The sequence below is a fragment of the Acipenser ruthenus genome, chromosome 12 (genome assembly GCF_902713425.1).
Source record: "Acipenser ruthenus chromosome 12, fAciRut3.2 maternal haplotype, whole genome shotgun sequence".
Taxonomy (NCBI): Eukaryota; Metazoa; Chordata; class Actinopteri; order Acipenseriformes; family Acipenseridae; genus Acipenser; species Acipenser ruthenus.
The window spans coordinates 4,142,846-4,162,030 of NC_081200.1; the positions used below are offsets into that span (position 1 = coordinate 4,142,846).

The 19,185-nt window shown below is 36.5% G+C and overlaps 1 protein-coding gene across 1 annotated transcript; it reads left to right on the plus strand.

The window, feature by feature from the left end:
- The first annotated feature begins 2,072 nt into the window (after positions 1-2,072).
- LOC117416429 (guanylate cyclase soluble subunit beta-2-like) lies at positions 2,073-17,388 on the plus strand. Its single transcript, XM_034027482.3, has 16 exons — positions 2,073-3,085; positions 3,629-3,702; positions 4,942-5,036; positions 5,202-5,362; positions 5,741-5,840; positions 6,441-6,661; positions 8,098-8,209; positions 8,807-8,910; positions 9,826-10,042; positions 10,606-10,926; positions 12,188-12,336; positions 12,908-13,054; positions 14,568-14,722; positions 15,483-15,697; positions 15,844-15,966; positions 16,420-17,388. The coding sequence occupies exons 1-16, from the start codon at positions 3,083-3,085 to the stop codon at positions 16,584-16,586; spliced, it is 2,364 nt and encodes a 787-aa protein (XP_033883373.1). The 5' UTR covers positions 2,073-3,082; the 3' UTR covers positions 16,587-17,388.
- The last annotated feature ends 1,797 nt before the right edge of the window (positions 17,389-19,185 follow it).

Here is a 19,185-nt window from a genome sequence, read left to right on the forward strand (position 1 = left end):
TTCAATCCCAGGTGGGGGACACTGCTGCTGTACCCTTGAGCAAGGTACTTTACCTAGATTGCTCCAGTAAAAACCCAGCTGTATAAATGGGGAATTGTATGTAAAAATAATGTGTAAAAAATAATGTAATTGTATGTAAAAATAATGTGACATCATGTAACAATTATAAGTCGCCCTGGATAAGGGCGTCTGCTAAGAAATAAATAATAATAATACTGTGGGCCCAGTCCTCTACAAAAAGGGTCAATGCCTCAAATCTGCAGCTTGCCCATCTGGTCATTTTATGTGATGAAAAGACCCTTCTGTACATTATAAAAATTTGTTTCTCTCAAAAGAAATGCTTTTGCTTTATTTAGCCCTATTTGTGTTCACGTCAAACCAAGAACAACACATTAGTTAAATTGAACACACACTTTGCATATTCCTTATTACTGTTATGATTGTGCCACAAATACAAGAGCCAAATGAAAATGATTCCTGGATTTGCCAAGCCTGCTCACAGCTGCCAGAGGCACTTACTGTAGAGTAGATTGAAAACTCTTATATGCTTTTCAACCTTTATATTTATCTTGGTATTGACAGTACCTAACTATAATACTTCTGCTTAACCATGATTAAGTGCCTGACCTATTGAGTGTTCAATTTGCAAGCGCATGTGGTTGTACAATGGTGTGCACCACTGTCTTCTACGATTAGTCTCACAGCAAATAGACTTGTAGTCTCATTCCACTTGAGTTCACCACGCATCACGTTAAATTGGTTCTCATTTTCCCTGCTATGGCTTGCATTTAGAACCCAGGACTAAAAGTGCATCTGCATTTAAAAAAGTCTAGGTCCTTCAAGATCACAAGGCAGCAGTAAGGTATTTTACAGATCTTTGTTGTTGGATAATCCAGGTTTCTTTTTGTTCCAGTTTCCTCTTATTTTTGGTTTCTGATGCATTGCAGTTTTAATGCAGGGTGAATATGATATGCTGATGATGTGCTAATTGAATCCGATTACATATTGTGCCATTTGTATTCAGTTAATGGCACATTTGATTTATGGCTAAAAGTGAATTGAAACAAGCCCTTTTCTTGTGAAGTGAAATGTGATGGTATTACAATACATGCAAGTTAACAATGAACAATTAAGTATTGAACCATACTGCAGTGTTTTTATATTTGTTATGTGTGGAAAACTGGCAGACCAACCATACATATGAAAATGTACTGGTTTAAATGGAGGCCTGAGCCAGTTGGAGAACAATGAAAACTCCATGCACCCCTTGCAGGCCACATGTATATCCTCTTCGGTCATGATTTTTAGAAATTTTAAAACAGTTTAGATGAACTCTGTTACATTTCAAACCCTACAAGCACTGCTTCATATTGCTTTCCAAGTTTTTATGTATCTATGAAACTGACCTGTGACCATGCAATCTGTTCTTTGGTTTTAGTCTTGAACTGTGTTTTATCTCTTGAGGATGAGGTGAGATGCTTATATTTTTGTCTGTTTCTATCAGCCTCCTTCAATTGCTCAGCTGGTCAATAATGCTTTTCTCAGCGTCCATTTAGTTTATAAAATATTTATTTGTACATATATACAGTAAAATCTCTCTATTAACACCACCATGGCACCGAAGAACCCATGATATATGATATAGGGCAGCAGTGTGGAGTAGTGGTTAGGGCTCTGGACTCTTGACAGGAGGGTCGTGGGTTCAATCCCAGGTGGGGGGACACTGCTGCTGTACCCTTGAGCAAGGTACTTTACCTAGATTGCTCCAGTAAAAAAACCCAACTGTATAAATGGGTAATTGTATGTAAAAATAATGTGATATCTTGTAACAATTGTAAGTCGCCCTGGATAAGGGCGTCTGCTAAGAAATAAATAATAATAATAAATAAGTAATCGAGGCCGGTTGCTTATTTACAATCCCGGAGTGGGCTATACGGTAACTCCAATTAATGACACCAGAGGGAGACATTTACTGGACAATGCTGTGTGAAAAACACCTGCATTTTTCACTACTATGAGAGAGTGGGTCAACAGATTAGTGCATTATTTATTCGTCATGGTATGGTCGTGGAATATGTTTTCTTTCTGAAATCGAGGACCGTGAAGTTCTATTTAATGAAAACATGGAATATACACGTTACTGTTCATTTCAGTTATATTCTAATGCTGTCGATATTTAGTCAGCAGTTTTTTTTCAATTCGATTTCTGAGTGAAGCCCGCGGAGCGCTGCTGTGGTCAAGAACAGCCAATAGGAGTGCGAGTAACAAGGATTGAAAAGCATACAACGCACATTAAAAGCTTGTCCCAAAAAGTGTGGTTAGAGGACAACAACCACATTTGAAGGGGAGATGTGGAACAGACCTTTGCATGTTAATTGAGTTCGTTTTGGGAATCTCATGTGATTAAAAAAAATATGATTGTATGTTCATATTCACTTAGTATGATGAACTCTGGAGCATTCTATTATCAGTTCGGTAACAAGGAGCTGATGGAGTAAAATTGTTTAAAATATAACAGCGTGATGTATGGTATTGCATACAGATGAACTATTCTGAAACAACAAGAGAGAAATAGGGGTATGTTTTGTTACAGCTATATACCAAGCCTTACGATTTAGAGCGCTTCGCTATCTTTGCCTAGGGGTCACGCATCCTAATCATTTCAGCACCACAGTTTAATGGACAGCGGACAGCGGTAGGCAACATTCATCCTGCCGTGCAGCCTGCACCCTACTGCAGAAGCAAGGGTAAAAATTCTGGAAATTATTTTAAACCTGCTCTCGTAGCTGCAAAGGACACACAACGATTTTTGGCGGGTTGTCGCAGTGGGATTCTAAACCATTTCTCCGGGCATTAGAATCTGAAAACAATTCACTCTTTTAATCGTGAGGTAAAATGCGGTGAATATTCCTGTCTATTGGTTCTGCTGTTCGCTAGGCCAGGCCTTGGTGTGCTCTGATGGCTTGCTGATGGATTTTACACATGGGCTGCTACTCGGGTGAAGAAAATGCACTCAGTAGCTTACTCCAGTCTTTTTGTCTAGTGAGCTCGATGGACCGAAATCTCAGTCACTTCAGTGGAGATGGTAAGTACCTTTCAGTATTCAAAGTCCTAAATAGCGTAGTTCAGTAAAATAATACATAATAACTTTGTATTCTGTGAAACCGAACAGTCAGAAAACAAGCATAATCTTCTGCAAAGCGTTTTAAACACATTTCAATTTTTTTTTCTTTTTCGATCTAATGTTTCTGAATATACTAGAAACACAAAAATCGAAGCGTTGCCAAAATAAACCAACATGTCATGCTTTCTCTTTTACATTTGATTTCTTTTACTTTGCTACGATTGCTTAAATTATACACTCACTTGTTTTTTTTTTCCAACCAATTTACATTAAGAAGCAATACTATACTTGGTTGACAGCGCACAAAAAATATACCACACAGTCAAAGATTACTTTTTTTGTAGTTACAACTATATACCAATACATTACAATTACACATTTTCGTATATGGTTCCGTGTTATCTATTACAACACACATCTCTTTTCGTGTAATTTACTGAATTCTAAACTAGAAAAAAACATAAATCTTTAAAGTCTGATTTATTTGTCTTTCTTCCTCTTTAGTATGGGTTTATTAACACATGCTTAAAGTCCTTGATAATTGACAAGTTTGGAGAAGAAACATGGGAAAAGCTAAGGTAATATTCATATCTGTCATATAGATTATGCCTTTCCATATTCGCGGATTGTATTAATCCAGTGCAAGCGGCACTGATTTGTTAGTTGTTAGATGTAGTTTATTTAATATCCAGAAGGTGGCGTAAACGACCTTGGTGAATAAACATCACTACGTTGCAACCAGGTTAAGGCAATATATAATAAACACTGTTTAATATGCACCCTTAAAGAACTCGGTTTATTATTAATTAAAATGCTTTTTGTTTTTACCGTGATCCATGGACACTGTAAAGAAGATTGTGTTAGTGTGTGATTGTTCTATATTAAAATTATATTTAAATGAAAACACACAATAATTGCTTGATAAGCAAATACATGTATCTCTCTCTAACCAATGAGTATAACATATCTTTGTCCTGGCACAAACGTGGGATTTTTAAACGAGAAGACCCTTGCATCTTCACAATGGTGTAGATCAAACTATTTCCAAATGTTGTACTAAATCATTACCAAAAGGGTTATGATTTTGGGGACACAATCCTTACAAACACACAGTGTGCGCACCAGTCTGTAACTTATTAAATAATTTTTGATTATATTACAAATACTGTGCTTATAATAGGGCTATTACATGAATATTGATTAAACCTTTCCTCTGTAAAATATGTTAATCAAGTGGCCACCTTTTGTAGATGTGTAAACAAATCAACAACATATTACAAAAGAAAAAAAACTCCAAATAGAAAATATCACATAGAATACTATTTGTTATTTAAAAAAAAATAGTTTATTCATCAAGATGGCAGGGCTGCACTGCTTGATGTCTGGTAAAACTGACAATCAGTGTTTAATTTTCCCGATTTCTTACAAATACGTTTATTTATTTATTAATTAATCTATTTACTAACATTTAAGTTTAGTTCATATACATTTCCCTCAGGTCCCTAGCATTGTCTTTAAATGATAAACCGGAGCAGCCAAACTAATTCTACCCCAGCACAGTTATACTGCACCAATATAACCCCAGCACAGTTATACTGCACCAATATAACCCCAGGCATCCTGATAAATGAATAGAAATGTACAGGACGCTCTGCTTGGTGTTTCTCTCTTCCCTTCTGGGATTGCTGCCACTGTTCTCTTGGCTTGCAAATGGATTTGAACACATTACTTTCTGATGCAGTGGTTAAACTACAAGGTGCCATCAGTTAGACAGTCTGCTATTCAACCCAGACTGAGCCTTTTTATCCCTTCTGTAGAAACCAGGCTGGAGTTCAAGATACTTTCATGACATTTGAAGTGTATAAAGATGACATCACAATGCGATTAGTGGAAGAAGCATGCAAAATTCTGGGTATGTTGAATCACAGTGGATCACTTCAATTATTTATATTATTTAATTTGAACACATTTGCATGTGCATTAAAGCAGCTTATTAATGATGTAACAATGCTACAAACCTTAAATAGAATGTAGCTATTTTAATAAATGATAGATAATCATGTCATTTTTTTTCCAGAGGTATCACCAGACGTGGTTTTGAAACAGTTTGGGGAGTATTTCTTTGAGTTCTGTAAACGGTCCGGCTATGACCACATGCTCAGAACTCTTGGTGGAAACCTTTTTGAGTTCATTGAGAACCTGGATGCATTGCACAGCTACTTGTCACTCTCCTACCAGGCAAGCACAGTAAACCCATTCAAGGTCTACAGATTTACACAGATCACTTTAGCAGCAGATTCTCAAAGTGACCTAAATGACAAATATGCACAGCTATTCTCCATGCTTGATTTTCTAATGGGAATTTAATAAGATCATAGGCTTTTGAAGTTGAAAATATCATAATGTTATTTTCACTTGTATAGGTCATTTGCTTTAATAGAATGTAACAACTCAAGATGTTCTTAGGTAAGTTTTCAAGTTACAGTTGCATTCCTTCAAAAACAAATTGACATCAGTTAAAGACAGGAGCGGGTAATTGGTCTGATACAAATCCCAGTTATGTGTTTGCTTCATTGAAGTGTGTTAGTGGTGGGTAATGAATGCTTTCCATTGCAGGAGATGAACGCCCCTTCGTTCAGGGTAGAGAAGAATGATGATGACACCATGCATTTACACTACTATTCTGATCGAAGGGGGCTGTGTCATATTGTTCCAGGTAATACAAGACGGTTTCTATTTATTTATTTTTTTTAAACAAAGATCTACAAATTAAAGAGTCACTGTATTTTAATCAGATGCAGGCAATACATTAGCAGGTCTCTTAAAGACTGAAATAAATAATGAAAGTCTTAGTTTTGCCCAGTACCCTGAAATACCTTATTTGATTCAAGTAAAAAACACAGCATTGGTGTTACTTTCCATGACACTCAAGCTTATTTATTGGATTTCAAACACCATGAAGAGCAATACAACAAGAAATGAATTAACACCTGAGTTTTATATTGCATTCATATTGAAGTAAGCATCAATTAATGATACAGCCAACACTTATTCAGATAATAAAATCAGCTTTGTGCCTGTCCACAATACAGCTGTCCCTGTTGATTATGAAGTCATGTTAGGTTTGGGATTTAATATAAATAATCATGGCATCTATCAGGTTTACTTCATTTGAGTTGAGTTGCAATTTTCACTATGGCATTACATTAATGGACAGTAACACAAAGCCTTATCATGGTTTTGTAAAATAAGACTGCATTGCTTATAAATGTGTGCACTTCAAATTCTATATTGTATATTTGTATTTTTCCAACAGGCATTATTGGAGCAGTAGCCAAAGACTTTTTCAACAGCGAAATCACAATGGAAATTGTTAGCCAAATGGAGGAAGAAGAGAGGACAGGGAAAAAGGAGCATGTTGTTTTTCTTGTCACTCAAAAGCTTGCCTTTTCACACCAACGACGAAGCAAATTATCTGCAACTCCTCAGTATCTGGCAAACGTACGCAGGCAAAGTGAGAAACAGCTAAGCAAAGAGGTAATTACTGACTGTCAAAATCTTCATTCTGAGAATTACAAACTGGCAATGTGAGCTGTATATGACAACAAGAAATGTCTCAATGCTTTACTGACTTATATGCAACAAAGACAGCTTTAGAAGCAGCACCTAATGGCATCTGTTACTAAACGTGCTGTTTTAACTGGGCTTTTTCACAGGAAGCTGTATGGGTGTTTCACAATTTTTCATGAAGCCTATTGGGTTTTATGCACTCATGGTGATATCTCACGTGGGGAAAGTGCAGATACATAGCAATCCTGTGAAGTAAGAAGTATATTAAACAACTTGAGCAAACAGCATGAGGAGCAACTGCTTTCCCTGGTGTGTGTGTTGTTTAATCTTAATAAACACTCAGCCAGTACTAGCAAATTGATTTTTAAGTAAGTAGGGTGATAAGTTAAATATAGAACTGATGAAGGATGCTTGAAAAGCTTCAGATACAATTACATAAGTGCAGTATGAAGTGTTTTTAAAAGATCTATATAGTCCCTATTTTACCCCATTCAGAGCCTCTTAGCGACAAGACTAGACAAAGTCATGTTGTTGTTCTGCTGTAAAATGATAGCGCTTTATACGAAATTCATGTTCAAATGTAAGTGTCTCATTCAATTGGAAAAGGGTACATTCGTTTAATAATGATTTTAAGGTGTATCCACTGGATCCAGTATTCACAAACAGGGATTTTTTTTTATTTTTATTTGCTGTTTTGAATTTGCAAATGATGCCCGACTCAATGCTACCAACAGAAGTGAGAACTGAATGAGAAGCAGATGAAGGGAGTCCGTTTCTCTGATGAGGTCTGGAAAACAAGCAAACTGATGCCTCATTTTGTTCTTTTTTTTTCTTTTGCCCGTCAGTAAGAAACAAAGATCCTATTGATCTGCTTTCCTCTCTAAATACTCCAGAGAAGCAGGACTGCCCAAAGTGTTTAACCTCAGCATGAACTGGGAGAGCAAAAGGGCATCCTGAAACTGCATGAGAGAGCTAAAGGATCGTCATTTTGTTCAGACAATGCCTCTTCAGAACCAGGCCATTGAGTATTCTAATGATTCAAGAAACTTATAACAAGCTTTAACTTGGCTTATTATGACTGGGAAGGTTTATTCAGCTATTTATAGGAACTTGTTACTTGTTACTACACATTTATGTGCACAAATATCTGCAATATAAATTACCAGTAACAATATTATTATTATTATTATTATTATTATTATTATTATTATTATTATTATTATTATTATTATTATTATTATTATTAATAATAATAATAATAATCTTCTAGTCTTTGATTGCAGGCCAGATTTATGTTTTTGTTGTCTTTTACTTTTTTTATGATATTTAGTTCACTCCGGGTAACATTAATTAGGAAGCAATTAAACGAGCTATGTGTTGAGTGCAGTGCCTTGTCTTTGCAGGATGTGGAAAAGGCTATGAACAAGATCAGAAACAAAAACTGCCACCTGTCTGTGTGTCCAGTGAAAAAAAAACACTGGGACACCATTCGGGGAATTGTGAGGCTTGGCAAAGGTGAGCTATTGCCTCAGGACATATACAGACATTGAACTGGAAATACATATAGCTGTGGTAAAAAAAATAAAATAAATCATTATCAGACCTGATGGTTGAGGTCTAATTTGCAAGGATTAATAGATTTAAAATGCACCCACATTATTGCAATGTTCTGGTGACATTCTCTCAATTTTTGTTCTGATTTGTGGTATCACTGTGGCACATTTGGGGAATGGCCTCATACATCTGAGTTTGATAGAAATGGGAAAAATGCAGGTTTAGGGTTGTATTTTTTGATTGCCTCAACCTCTTTGTTGTGGAAAGTCATTGATAGCGAACTAAGTAAACCATCATTTTTGAATGCTAACAGTTAAACAAAAAATGCTAGTGCACGTGATTTTTTAAATGTTACAACATGTTATTTTCACTGCTGTCATCAACAAACTGTGTCAATGTGAATGCAAAATAGGACTTGAGTGTGCAGCACTGATTACAAGTACTGTTTATAAAAAGGAATCAAAGGAAAATATAATGAAGTCTGCAAAATGCTCGGTCATAATAACACATGTGTGTCATTCCTGAGCTGAAATGAGCACTTGCATCTCTTATTTGTAGGCAAACTATTGAGAGGATTTGAACCAGTTTACCCCGAGACTCTGTGCATAGATTTAAAGACCTTTTGCAACGCTTTCCCTTTTCACATTGTATTCGATGAAGAGGTAAGATCATTTTCATAGTATTAATATTCCATTTTATTAATTTAAAAATGCAAGCGATCTTGTTGTGTGATTATTAGTCCAGCCAGCCTCTTGTCTTTCTTCCTTTAAATTTGCATGCCATTTCACAGCTGATGTAATATAATTGTAATTAGTTCCTTGTTTTAATTTCTCATTCTTCGCATTGCTTCTTCAACCATTTGTGGGACTGCAAGGCTGCAGGTGGGTCGATCCATCAAACCCATTGCACTCTGTACAGCTCAGTAATCACACCCCTTAGCACTTTGCCATTGCAGGGGTACGTCAGTACTGGAAGTGGGCGTGGATGTTAGGATTGCTGGCACCACTGGGAATTGCTTTAGGCAATGGAGTCATGATTATTTTATGCAAGAAAAAAACGTTGAAATAGAAAAAAAATGACAAAATGTGTAAAACAAATATTGTGCCCTCTGCAAAAGTACCGCTATTAACTTTATGACAGTCCTAAAAGGAAACTCTAAGGAAAAGGTACTTTAAGGTTTCTCTGTGTTCTTGCTTATTATTACACTTGAACATTACTCTGTGTGAAGCAAGTGATTACAGGTTGCGTTCAGATCTACATAGCTGCACTGTTAAATACATTTGACTGAAGTTTAGCTAAATTAGGTGGTAACCTATTCATACAATCTTAAGGCTTAAAGTATTTAATTCTTAAAGAGCAGAGCTGCGCATAGGGAACAGGTATAATACAATGCAGACTTGTCTGTCTATCACCACAACAGCTAGTATAGTGTGTCAAAGAGTGTCAAAGCAATATATTATGGATGGGAGGTGGAATTTGTTTTGCTTCTGGGCCCTTGTCAGATTTCCCCAGGGTGTTTCTGCCACCCTGATCAGATACAAATGGTAATGCAAAATGTCATGTTTGGTGGTTTTAAGCTCAGGGTGAAGCAAGCCGGAGTGAACATCCAAAAGATTGTCCCCGGACTGCAGACAGTGAGCATTCGCCTTGACCAGTACTTCACTATTATTCACCCAGAGGTGACCTTCACAATACCCAGCGCGAGGAAATTTATCAACAGCCAATTTGTCTTGAGAACGAAAAGAAATATGATGCCAGAATCCTGGAAGAGTCGCCCAATGTTGGAATTAAGAGGTGAAATACACTGTATAATATAATATAATATAGATAATTGTGTAGAACAGAGCTCAATTTCAATTTTAATTTAGGGTTATTTTACAGTTCTTCTTTGGAAGCAAAGGAAGACCTGAAGCTTACATTAAGATCTGCTACATGTTATTAATTTATTTTAAAGAAAAAAAATCATAATAAGAAAACAGAGGCACTGCATCACACAGTGTGAATCACTGTTACACAACTCTGCTGTGCCTTTGTACTACTCATTTTGAATTTTACAAATGAAAGCATTGACACTGATTCTTGTATACAAAATAAAAAAAACAACAGTAGCATTTTAGATTACTGGGCATACATACCCATGTAATAAAATGGCAATAACTGGGTAACTATCAACATTCCCTGCTCTTACATAATAAATAATGGTTGAATAAGTGTGTAATTAAGAGCAAGAACCATTAGAAATGACACAGTTATTACCATGTTATTACCATGTTATTACATGTATATTTATGTCCTGTAAGGTAACATGCTACAAACACATCCTTGTGCTGATTGTCCTGTTGCACTGGCTGTCGCAGGTCAGATGGTGTGGATGGAGTCTTTGCAGTGCATGCTGTACCTGGCCTCTCCCCTCCTGCGGAGTCTGCACGAGCTGGAGGAAAGACAGATGCACATCTCGGACATTGCCCCTCACGACGTCACGCGAGACCTCATACTGCTCAACCAGCAGAGACTGGCGGAGATGGAGCTGTCCAACCAGCTGGAGAGGAAGAAGGAGGAGCTGAGGATCCTGTCGAAGCACCTTGAGGAGGAGAAGAAGAAGACAGAAGCTCTTCTCTGCGCCATGCTCCCCAAGCACGTCGCCAACCAGCTCAAGGAAGGAAAGAGAGTCGAGGCAGGTGAATGCGATTCGACAACTTATCTGAAAACAATGTGAGAAACTGTGATACCTTAATAGTTCAGACAGTTTTTATTTTAATTATTTAATACAGAGGATATAAATAAATTATATTTATCTCTGTATGCATTTGTAGAAAAAAATCATGTTGGCAAAAGTCTAGATTTAAGTATGTAATAGATGTTATTTATATTGCAGATTCTAACCAAGCTTTCAAGACAATACTATTTATTACATTTCTACAGTCCTTATTGTTCTACCTGTCTTTGTAACACACTGCGTATAAGCATATTTAATGATAATTAAACAAAAAGGTGGTACTGTACATACAAGCAATCCTTGACTTTTGTGTAACGTCTGACTTGTAGACTGCAGATGGAACAGGTGTCAGCCCAAATCTAATACTGAAATGAGATTAGACTGATTTATACAAACCCTTACACCTAAAGGGGAATGAATAAGCTTCGGGCAATAACAGAAACTTCAAAAGTGCACAGCATCTGAGAAACCTTCATATTTAATGAGATCCATGAAAGACAAGCTCCTGCTGCTCTCCTGCAAAGGGGCTTGATGTGAAGTCCCAGTGGGCATACCGCAGCTGTGACATCATGGCACCTCTTTGATGAAAAGAAAGGAAACTTGGTGGTTGGACCATCTAGGGAGAGACATGGTCTTCTCCCCTTATTTGCCTCTATAGGGAGCTCACATACCTCAAACCCTCTCTCACAGCAGACTCTATCTCACAGCAGATTGGCTTTTCATGTGAAAAAGAATGAGGATTGTTTTGACAAAACTTAAAGTCCTTGCAACTTGTTTACAACCTTTTTTCAAATACAGTTGTCTATATATTGGGCAGGAGTGAATGACTGATCCCTTCCCATTACTGTGGACTGCCTGTCTGCTTTAAAGTGTAGCTCTTTGAGTTTCCGATGACCTCCTTTCCTAGAAGGCAGTGGAGACTGTGATAATGCTATCTTTGATGGGAATATCTTTCTTGAAGAACAGATAGTGCACGAACCCTCTGCATATATATAACTCACCTGTGGATCCTTAAATTAATATAAAGAGCTAGCACAGTTTCTCCTGTGTAAACCGTATTTTCTTCAATACTACAACGGTTCTTTGATGAGAAAAACTTGAGTTCCCAGAGGATGCTTGTTAATTACACAGCGGGTCCCCATTCAGAGGGTCTAAGACTTTGTGCAATTCGATTCTCTAGTTCAGGGCGGATTTTAACATGGCTTGCTCTTGCTGTTCTGCAGGTGAGTTTAAAGAGTGCACAGTTCTGTTCAGCGACGTTGTGACGTTTACCGACATCTGCTCCGTGTGTGAACCTATCCAGATTGTCTTCATGCTCAACTCCATGTACCTCAAGTTTGACCGGCTCACCACTGTTCATGATGTCTACAAGGTGATTCTTAATGTTAGCTATATTGTTTGCATTCCAAAGGGATTTTTTTTAATACATTTGTTAGAATTAGCAGTTAGTGTTAACAGTTATTCCTTTCTTATACTGCATAAGACCATCTTCTTTTAGACTAAATTAATTTAGAGGACAGATCTAGAGCGACCATTTTGAAAAGAGCTTTGAAACAGACTTTAAAGTTATAAGTGTAATATGTTGTTAGGATGTTAGCAATGAAAATAAAAATGACAGGTACGTTATTTAAACAGTTGTAGCAACACGTGGGGACAAATAATCCTATATTTTTCGGAACCCTGCTACTTATTTTTTAATATCTATTTTAATATGCATTTGCTTTCATCAAGATCCTCATTATATTTCTGAGGCTTTAGCCAACTAAAAAAAACAAAGAATTAAAAAAAAATAATTTAAAACATTAGAACCAGATTTTATGATTGATTTTATGCTAGGCAATAGTTATGATTTACTGTGTCGTTTGTATTAAAATGCCTAACACCTTACATGTTTGCAAGTAATAAAACACATGGCAATATACATATATGGGTTATTTGTTTAGGTGGAAACCATTGGAGATGCTTACATGGTAGTTGGAGGAGTCCCTGTACCTGTATTAAGCCATGCAGAACGAGTTGCTAATTTTGCCCTGGGCATGATCATAGCAGCCAGAGAAGTAACAAACCCAGTCACAGGGAACCCCATACAGGTAAAGGATGGTATCTGGTAATGTTACGTGTCTCTAACAAAAGTGTAATTACACATGTCACTATATAGTAATTACATTGTAATTGCACAACCACGTGTGTAAGCACAGCATTACAAAATAAATAAACATGATGTTGCATTGTGACAATGTAACCCTATGTGTAATTACTGTATTATTATAGGGTAATTGCAGCCCAGCTTGAGACAGTCAGTGGAAAGTGTTATCTGATTCTCATTCTTAAGGATTATGTGGCAGCATTAATTGAGCTGAAATTCTACTATGTAAAGCTAAATGACAAAAAGGCCAAGCATAAACTACAAAAGTACCTATCCAAGTCATTGAGAATGCTTTTATACTTATTTATTGTATAACTACAGATTTTTTTTTTTAAATTACTTGCGTTTTACTTTAATTACTATAAATATTTTAAGCACTGCTTAGTTACAGCTGTAGTGCAAACAGCCTGCCATGTTTTTATACAAGCACACAGAGTTATTTTATTGACGTTGTATGTATTTGAATGGTGTTTGGTTACTGAATGCTATGTATACTTTGACTCACTGTGTACAGCATGTTGCTGTAGCTTTCTTCTGTGTCCCCTAGGAAACCTTTGTAAACAAGACGGGCTCTTTATATAATTAAAGATTGGTGTTGGGTTACCAAGGGAATGCGTTCATGTTTCCAGCATAGTCGATACATAGCAGCAGGCCACGCTTTGTACAGTTTTGTCCAATTGTAAATTCAGTAACACTCCTCAATAATAGTATGAACATTGCACCTCAAATCAATATTATTCCAAGCAAGAATCACAGCATTGCACATTTCACTTTCTAGATGGCAGAGGGGTCCTTGCACTCCACACCACCCCCCTTCTATACAGACACAGGAAAACATTTCTAAATGTGACTGCTTATAATAATAATATTATATTTACAACAATATGCAATCTATGTTTGAAACGTAGCTTGAATGTAAAACACAGTATAAGAAATGCACTGTAAGTATCCTATATAACTAGTATACTATTATAATTGTACAACTGGTTTCACAGGTCTGTGAAACCAGCACTTAGTATATGTATCAGTGTTTATTATAACACAGCTGTGGCCAAATGTTTTGCATCACTTAGAATTTTAGGATTGAGATATCATTTAAAAAATAAACTATACAAACATAATTTTGATATTTTATTTAACAACATGTAATCAAAGAAAATACAAAATGATGTCGCAAAACTCTATCGGAAGCCATAATAGTAGTACAGTGTTTCATGTTAGATTTCAAAATGTCATTTTTTGTGAGTTTTCTATTAAGTATATGAAAAAACTACAAAGTGGTATGTAATTCAATATGTTAACATAACATTATTCAGCAGGTTGCAATCGACTTTATGAAGAAAAATTAGTTAATTCTATAGGGTGATGCAAAACGTTTGACAAATGCTGTAGAACAGTACAGTATGTTCTGTAACTCGTTGGTTAGCAAGATTACATCTCTGTTTTGTTTTGTACAGATCAGAGTGGGGTTGCACACTGGTCCAGTCCTGGCGGGAGTGGTGGGTGAGAAGATGCCTCGTTATTGTCTGTTTGGAGACACAGTGAACACGGCCTCACGAATGGAAAGCCACGGTCTTCCAGACAAAATCCATCTCAGTCCAAGTGCCTATTGGTAAGAACTTACCATTTCATTAAAACACTGTGAAAACAGAACACCTTTCTACAGGGCGGTATTAGGAACAAAAGAGCATAGGAATGCACACAGATCTAACCATAAAGAGAGAAAATATATATGGTAAAATATCTGTTTAACAAATTACAATATAATTGATATAATTTAATTGTATATATCATACTGTACTATACTATGCTATATACACCTTCCTCTCACAAGTATGACTAAAACACAGAGTGAGTGGAGTGCCACATTTGTTGTCATTTTTAATTAGGTCACAGGTAGAATACAGCATGAGACTGACTCCTAATAAAGATTTGTCATTGTCTAGATTAACAACCAATTCAGTTTGATATTCAAAGCAGTTTGTTTGGCATTTTTCTTCAGTAAGCCAACATTTATTAATCATTTTATATTACATTCATTTAACATTCATATTACGTACGATTTAGTTTATATCCAGAAAAAAAAACCCATTAATCATTAATAAATGCTGTTCAATATGAAGGTAATAAAAACTGATACAAAAAAATGATGAAATCAGGACAGACATTTTACCAAAAAAGAAACAGCAGATGAATTTAGAGTACACGTGTTTTATCAGGGTTTATGTTAGCATAACTACGGGAATTGTTTAGCGTGTATTTTGGTAAATGCAAGATCCAATTTCAGTGCTCTAAACAGTGAGATCTGCCACCATTTATGTCAATTGAACCTTGGTGTGTATTGCAATGTGACTTTTCATTTATTTTCTCAGGGCTCTTAAAGACAAAGGCTTTGAATGTGTTGACCGTGGTGAAATTGAAGTGAAAGGCAAGGGGAAAATGCGCACTTACTTTCTGGCTGGGAATCTAAACGCCACAGACGGCGAGATCATGGGGCGTCCTGTGAGGGAATCTGACTCGGGGCGTGAGTCGGCCAAGTCTCTCCATGAATCCAGGATGGACACGCTACAGAGACAGGGCCCTCGAGGTTAGGCTTTGTATGCAGTAAAGTCCACTTTGTCCTGCCGTCTAATGCACAAAGAGCATTCACTATGGCTACATAACTCTAAATGGTGTTTTTAATTGTTGTTCTTTTCAGAATGGACTTAATGCCTATTCTTCTTTTGCATATAGGTGTGAAAAGTCCCCAGTCCCAAGATCGCCGCCCTACAGTTGCCATGAAGTATTCCGACAGCCCGACACAACCCCATGCCAAGCCCCCCAGTAAAAGCCACCCAAGTATTAAGGGTTTGACAGGTACTTCTGTTTTGAAAATATGTATTTCAAATATGGTCACGTACGTGATTATATGATTGCATGATTACATGACCTGGAAAAGGTAAATATTAATATAGAAAACTGTTTACCAAAATGTGTTTCCCAGATCCAATAATACAAAACAATACAATAAACAATTAATAAACACTAACAAAGGTATAACAGCTGCATTTGTACAGTGAATGGAGAATTCACTGTATATATTTGTGGTTTGTTTGGTTTATAACACCTTACTTTGCAGTATGATAATGAGATCAGAACACAAGAAGCAATTGCAGGGCTTTCTAGATTGTAGAGAACGATGAAAGGGAGGTTTCAGTTATAATCGCTATACCAGTACCATATGCCTGTCGTGTTTCTGACCGTGGAGTTCCTCACAGTGTACCCAGACCTAATCCTAGTAACTCACTCAAGAGATATGTTTGATTACAGGCAAAACACGAGATTCACAAAGCTACGGAAGCCTCCACAGTGACCAGCAGTCAGGAGACAACCCATATCGGCTTACACAGGTGTCAGTGGAAACAGCTGCCAGTGAGCCATCCAGCAGCAGAACAAGAAACAGGCTCACCAAGTCAAATTTCTGTGTGTTACTGTAGCACATGTACGCAGAGCGAGTCCGAAGAAGGGCAGAGTTACTATAATCTGTTTTTCAAATTCAAAGAAATTGCAATAGCTATTTCCAACATTTGCAGAGATTATAATTATATAGCATTAAATCTGTAGGACAAAGGTTCATGAAAAAGAAATGACTCAGTGTATCAGTGTAACTAACTGTGAACCTGTTTGTCAGTGAGATTTAACTGCATGAAAGTGTAAGTTGGGGATGGGGGATTAGTAGGATTCGTATGCTGATTACATCTGTACTGTACTGAGAGTAGATAAGACAACATTGTCAACATTTCTGAATTATTTATGAAACATGACGCCATGGGTTGCCAGTGGTTTCAAATGTGTTCTGAACACCATGTACATGAAACATGGATATAGATGCTAGAATGTAATGTTATCCTTTTATTCCCAGTGTTAGCATATGTACATTATTATACATCATAAAGACATGTCTTGACAAATACACACTCATGTAGTGCCAAATTGCTTTCCTAAAGTTACAGTGTGTATATAAAATTGTATAAAGATTATCACATTTAATAGTAGCTCAGCACAGAGCATAGTGATTGTATGATTATTATGTATTATAATCATTCTGTACTACAATTACGTACATTATAACAAAATAATTCAAATTATTTAAAGTTTATAGAATAAAACCATTTCTATTCAGTGCTGTATATTGTTATTGGTTACACAAATACAATCTGTTTTACTATGTTTGACTGTTTCGCTATTAAAGTGCGTCTCGTATTTATGAAAGAGAGAAATTACTATCTGTCTATTTGTCTATCTATCTGTCTACCTACATGTCTATCTATCATTGCTGTATCTATATATATATTCTAAATAAATAGCAGGATATAGTGAGATAATCATTTCCAACAAGAATAAATATTTACCAGTTTCATCCACTCCATGACACTGAGTAAATTATAACAGGAATATGCAAAGTTAAGAGTCTTGAGCCATGCATCCTATATGCTAGAAGCCCCAGCAATCAGTGGAGGTAGGTTCAAAGTGCTGATAAAGTCTGCATACTCCAGTGCTCTCCAGACACCCCTGTGTCTCCAGGGTATCTTGAGTGAAGAGTTTTTGAGAAACAAGCTTCAAGATTAATCACAAGAGGCTCCAACCTGAAGGTAGATCTTGACGAAGGTACTGCTGCTATGAGGAAAAGGGTCCCCAGCGTTATAATACAACGGATCCCAATGCTACATGTCCTTTTCCGTGCTGCCGCTTAAATCGTTTGAATTCTGATCCTGCAGGTAATTCTGTGAGGCTTGATGTTCGGAATATGAGGAGTCATCCACCGGTAGGAGGAAAGAGACAGATTTTACTTTGGCCCTGGCAAAAGATGAAGAACACAAACCATTTACTGATTTAACAAAAATCAACATGTCAATATTCCCAGTAAGCTTGTGACCATTTTGCGAATAGATCCAGAGTATTAGTTGGGCAACAAACCATGAGTAGCCTGACGAGGTTGATGACTGTAAGGCATTTTATCTTTAGCTATTGTTAGCTCAACGAATCAGTCTCTGTGTTTCATTGCTATCTGATCTTGTACATTTAAGATGGCTGCTTATATTGAGTATTGTGCTTGTTTTTGTCTCTTTTGGAATTCTTGCATTTTTTAACATGCTTTTACAATGAGGGGATCTTTGTATTGACTTGATACTCATATGACTTGTAACTTTCATGAATCTACATGAAATATATTGATTTCAGCTGTGAGAATAGGTCTAGCACCATTGTCCATTTGACCACCAAAAAAACATTTTAACCAAAGACACCTGATCCGCTGTGATGTGAACCCCTAATGTTACTGTCTAAAGGACAGTATCACATTTTACAAGAACTGTAAAAATAAAAGTAGTTTACTTTTATAAAACCTCATATCGTAGTTACATAAAATAATATAAATATACTTCCCCACGTAGCTTTCACAATAATATAATAACCTACTAGATATAATACAATATATAATATATCAGATCTATTTTTGATAAGTGATAGCTAGCGTCATACTGTATAGTTATCATATCAGTGGTGGACTAACCACAAATGAAACCCTATAATAAGGATTTACTGTATTTATGAAAATGTATCCTTTAATGTTGGTCAGATACCTGGAACACAATGACACCCCTGTTGTTGTTCACTGTTATTGTATTTTTTATCCTGGCAGCACATACAAAGTAACCCGTATATACTGTATATATGAGTAGCTTCTCTTACTTGCATTTATGAACATATTGTTTTAATAATCTTCTGTTCTTGAATGTGTCCTTTGAGAAGGTACTTGGTGGTCTTGTGCTATTCTGGCCCTGAATCCCATCCTCGGCTATAGACGAGGCTTCTTCTGTGCTTTCCTCCAGAGCGCTGTTTTTCTCTCCCAGGTCTCTCTTATCCAGGACATTGCCCATAGAGAGCTTCTTGTTTGGGACTGGACGTGTTGATGAATTTGTTGAAATAGAATATCTTCTTACAGTCATCATAATGTTTTCTGTTTGAAAAAGAAGAAAGGCAAAAAATGAACTCAAACGCTATTCCATTTTTTAAAATGTTTTTCACAGCCTAATA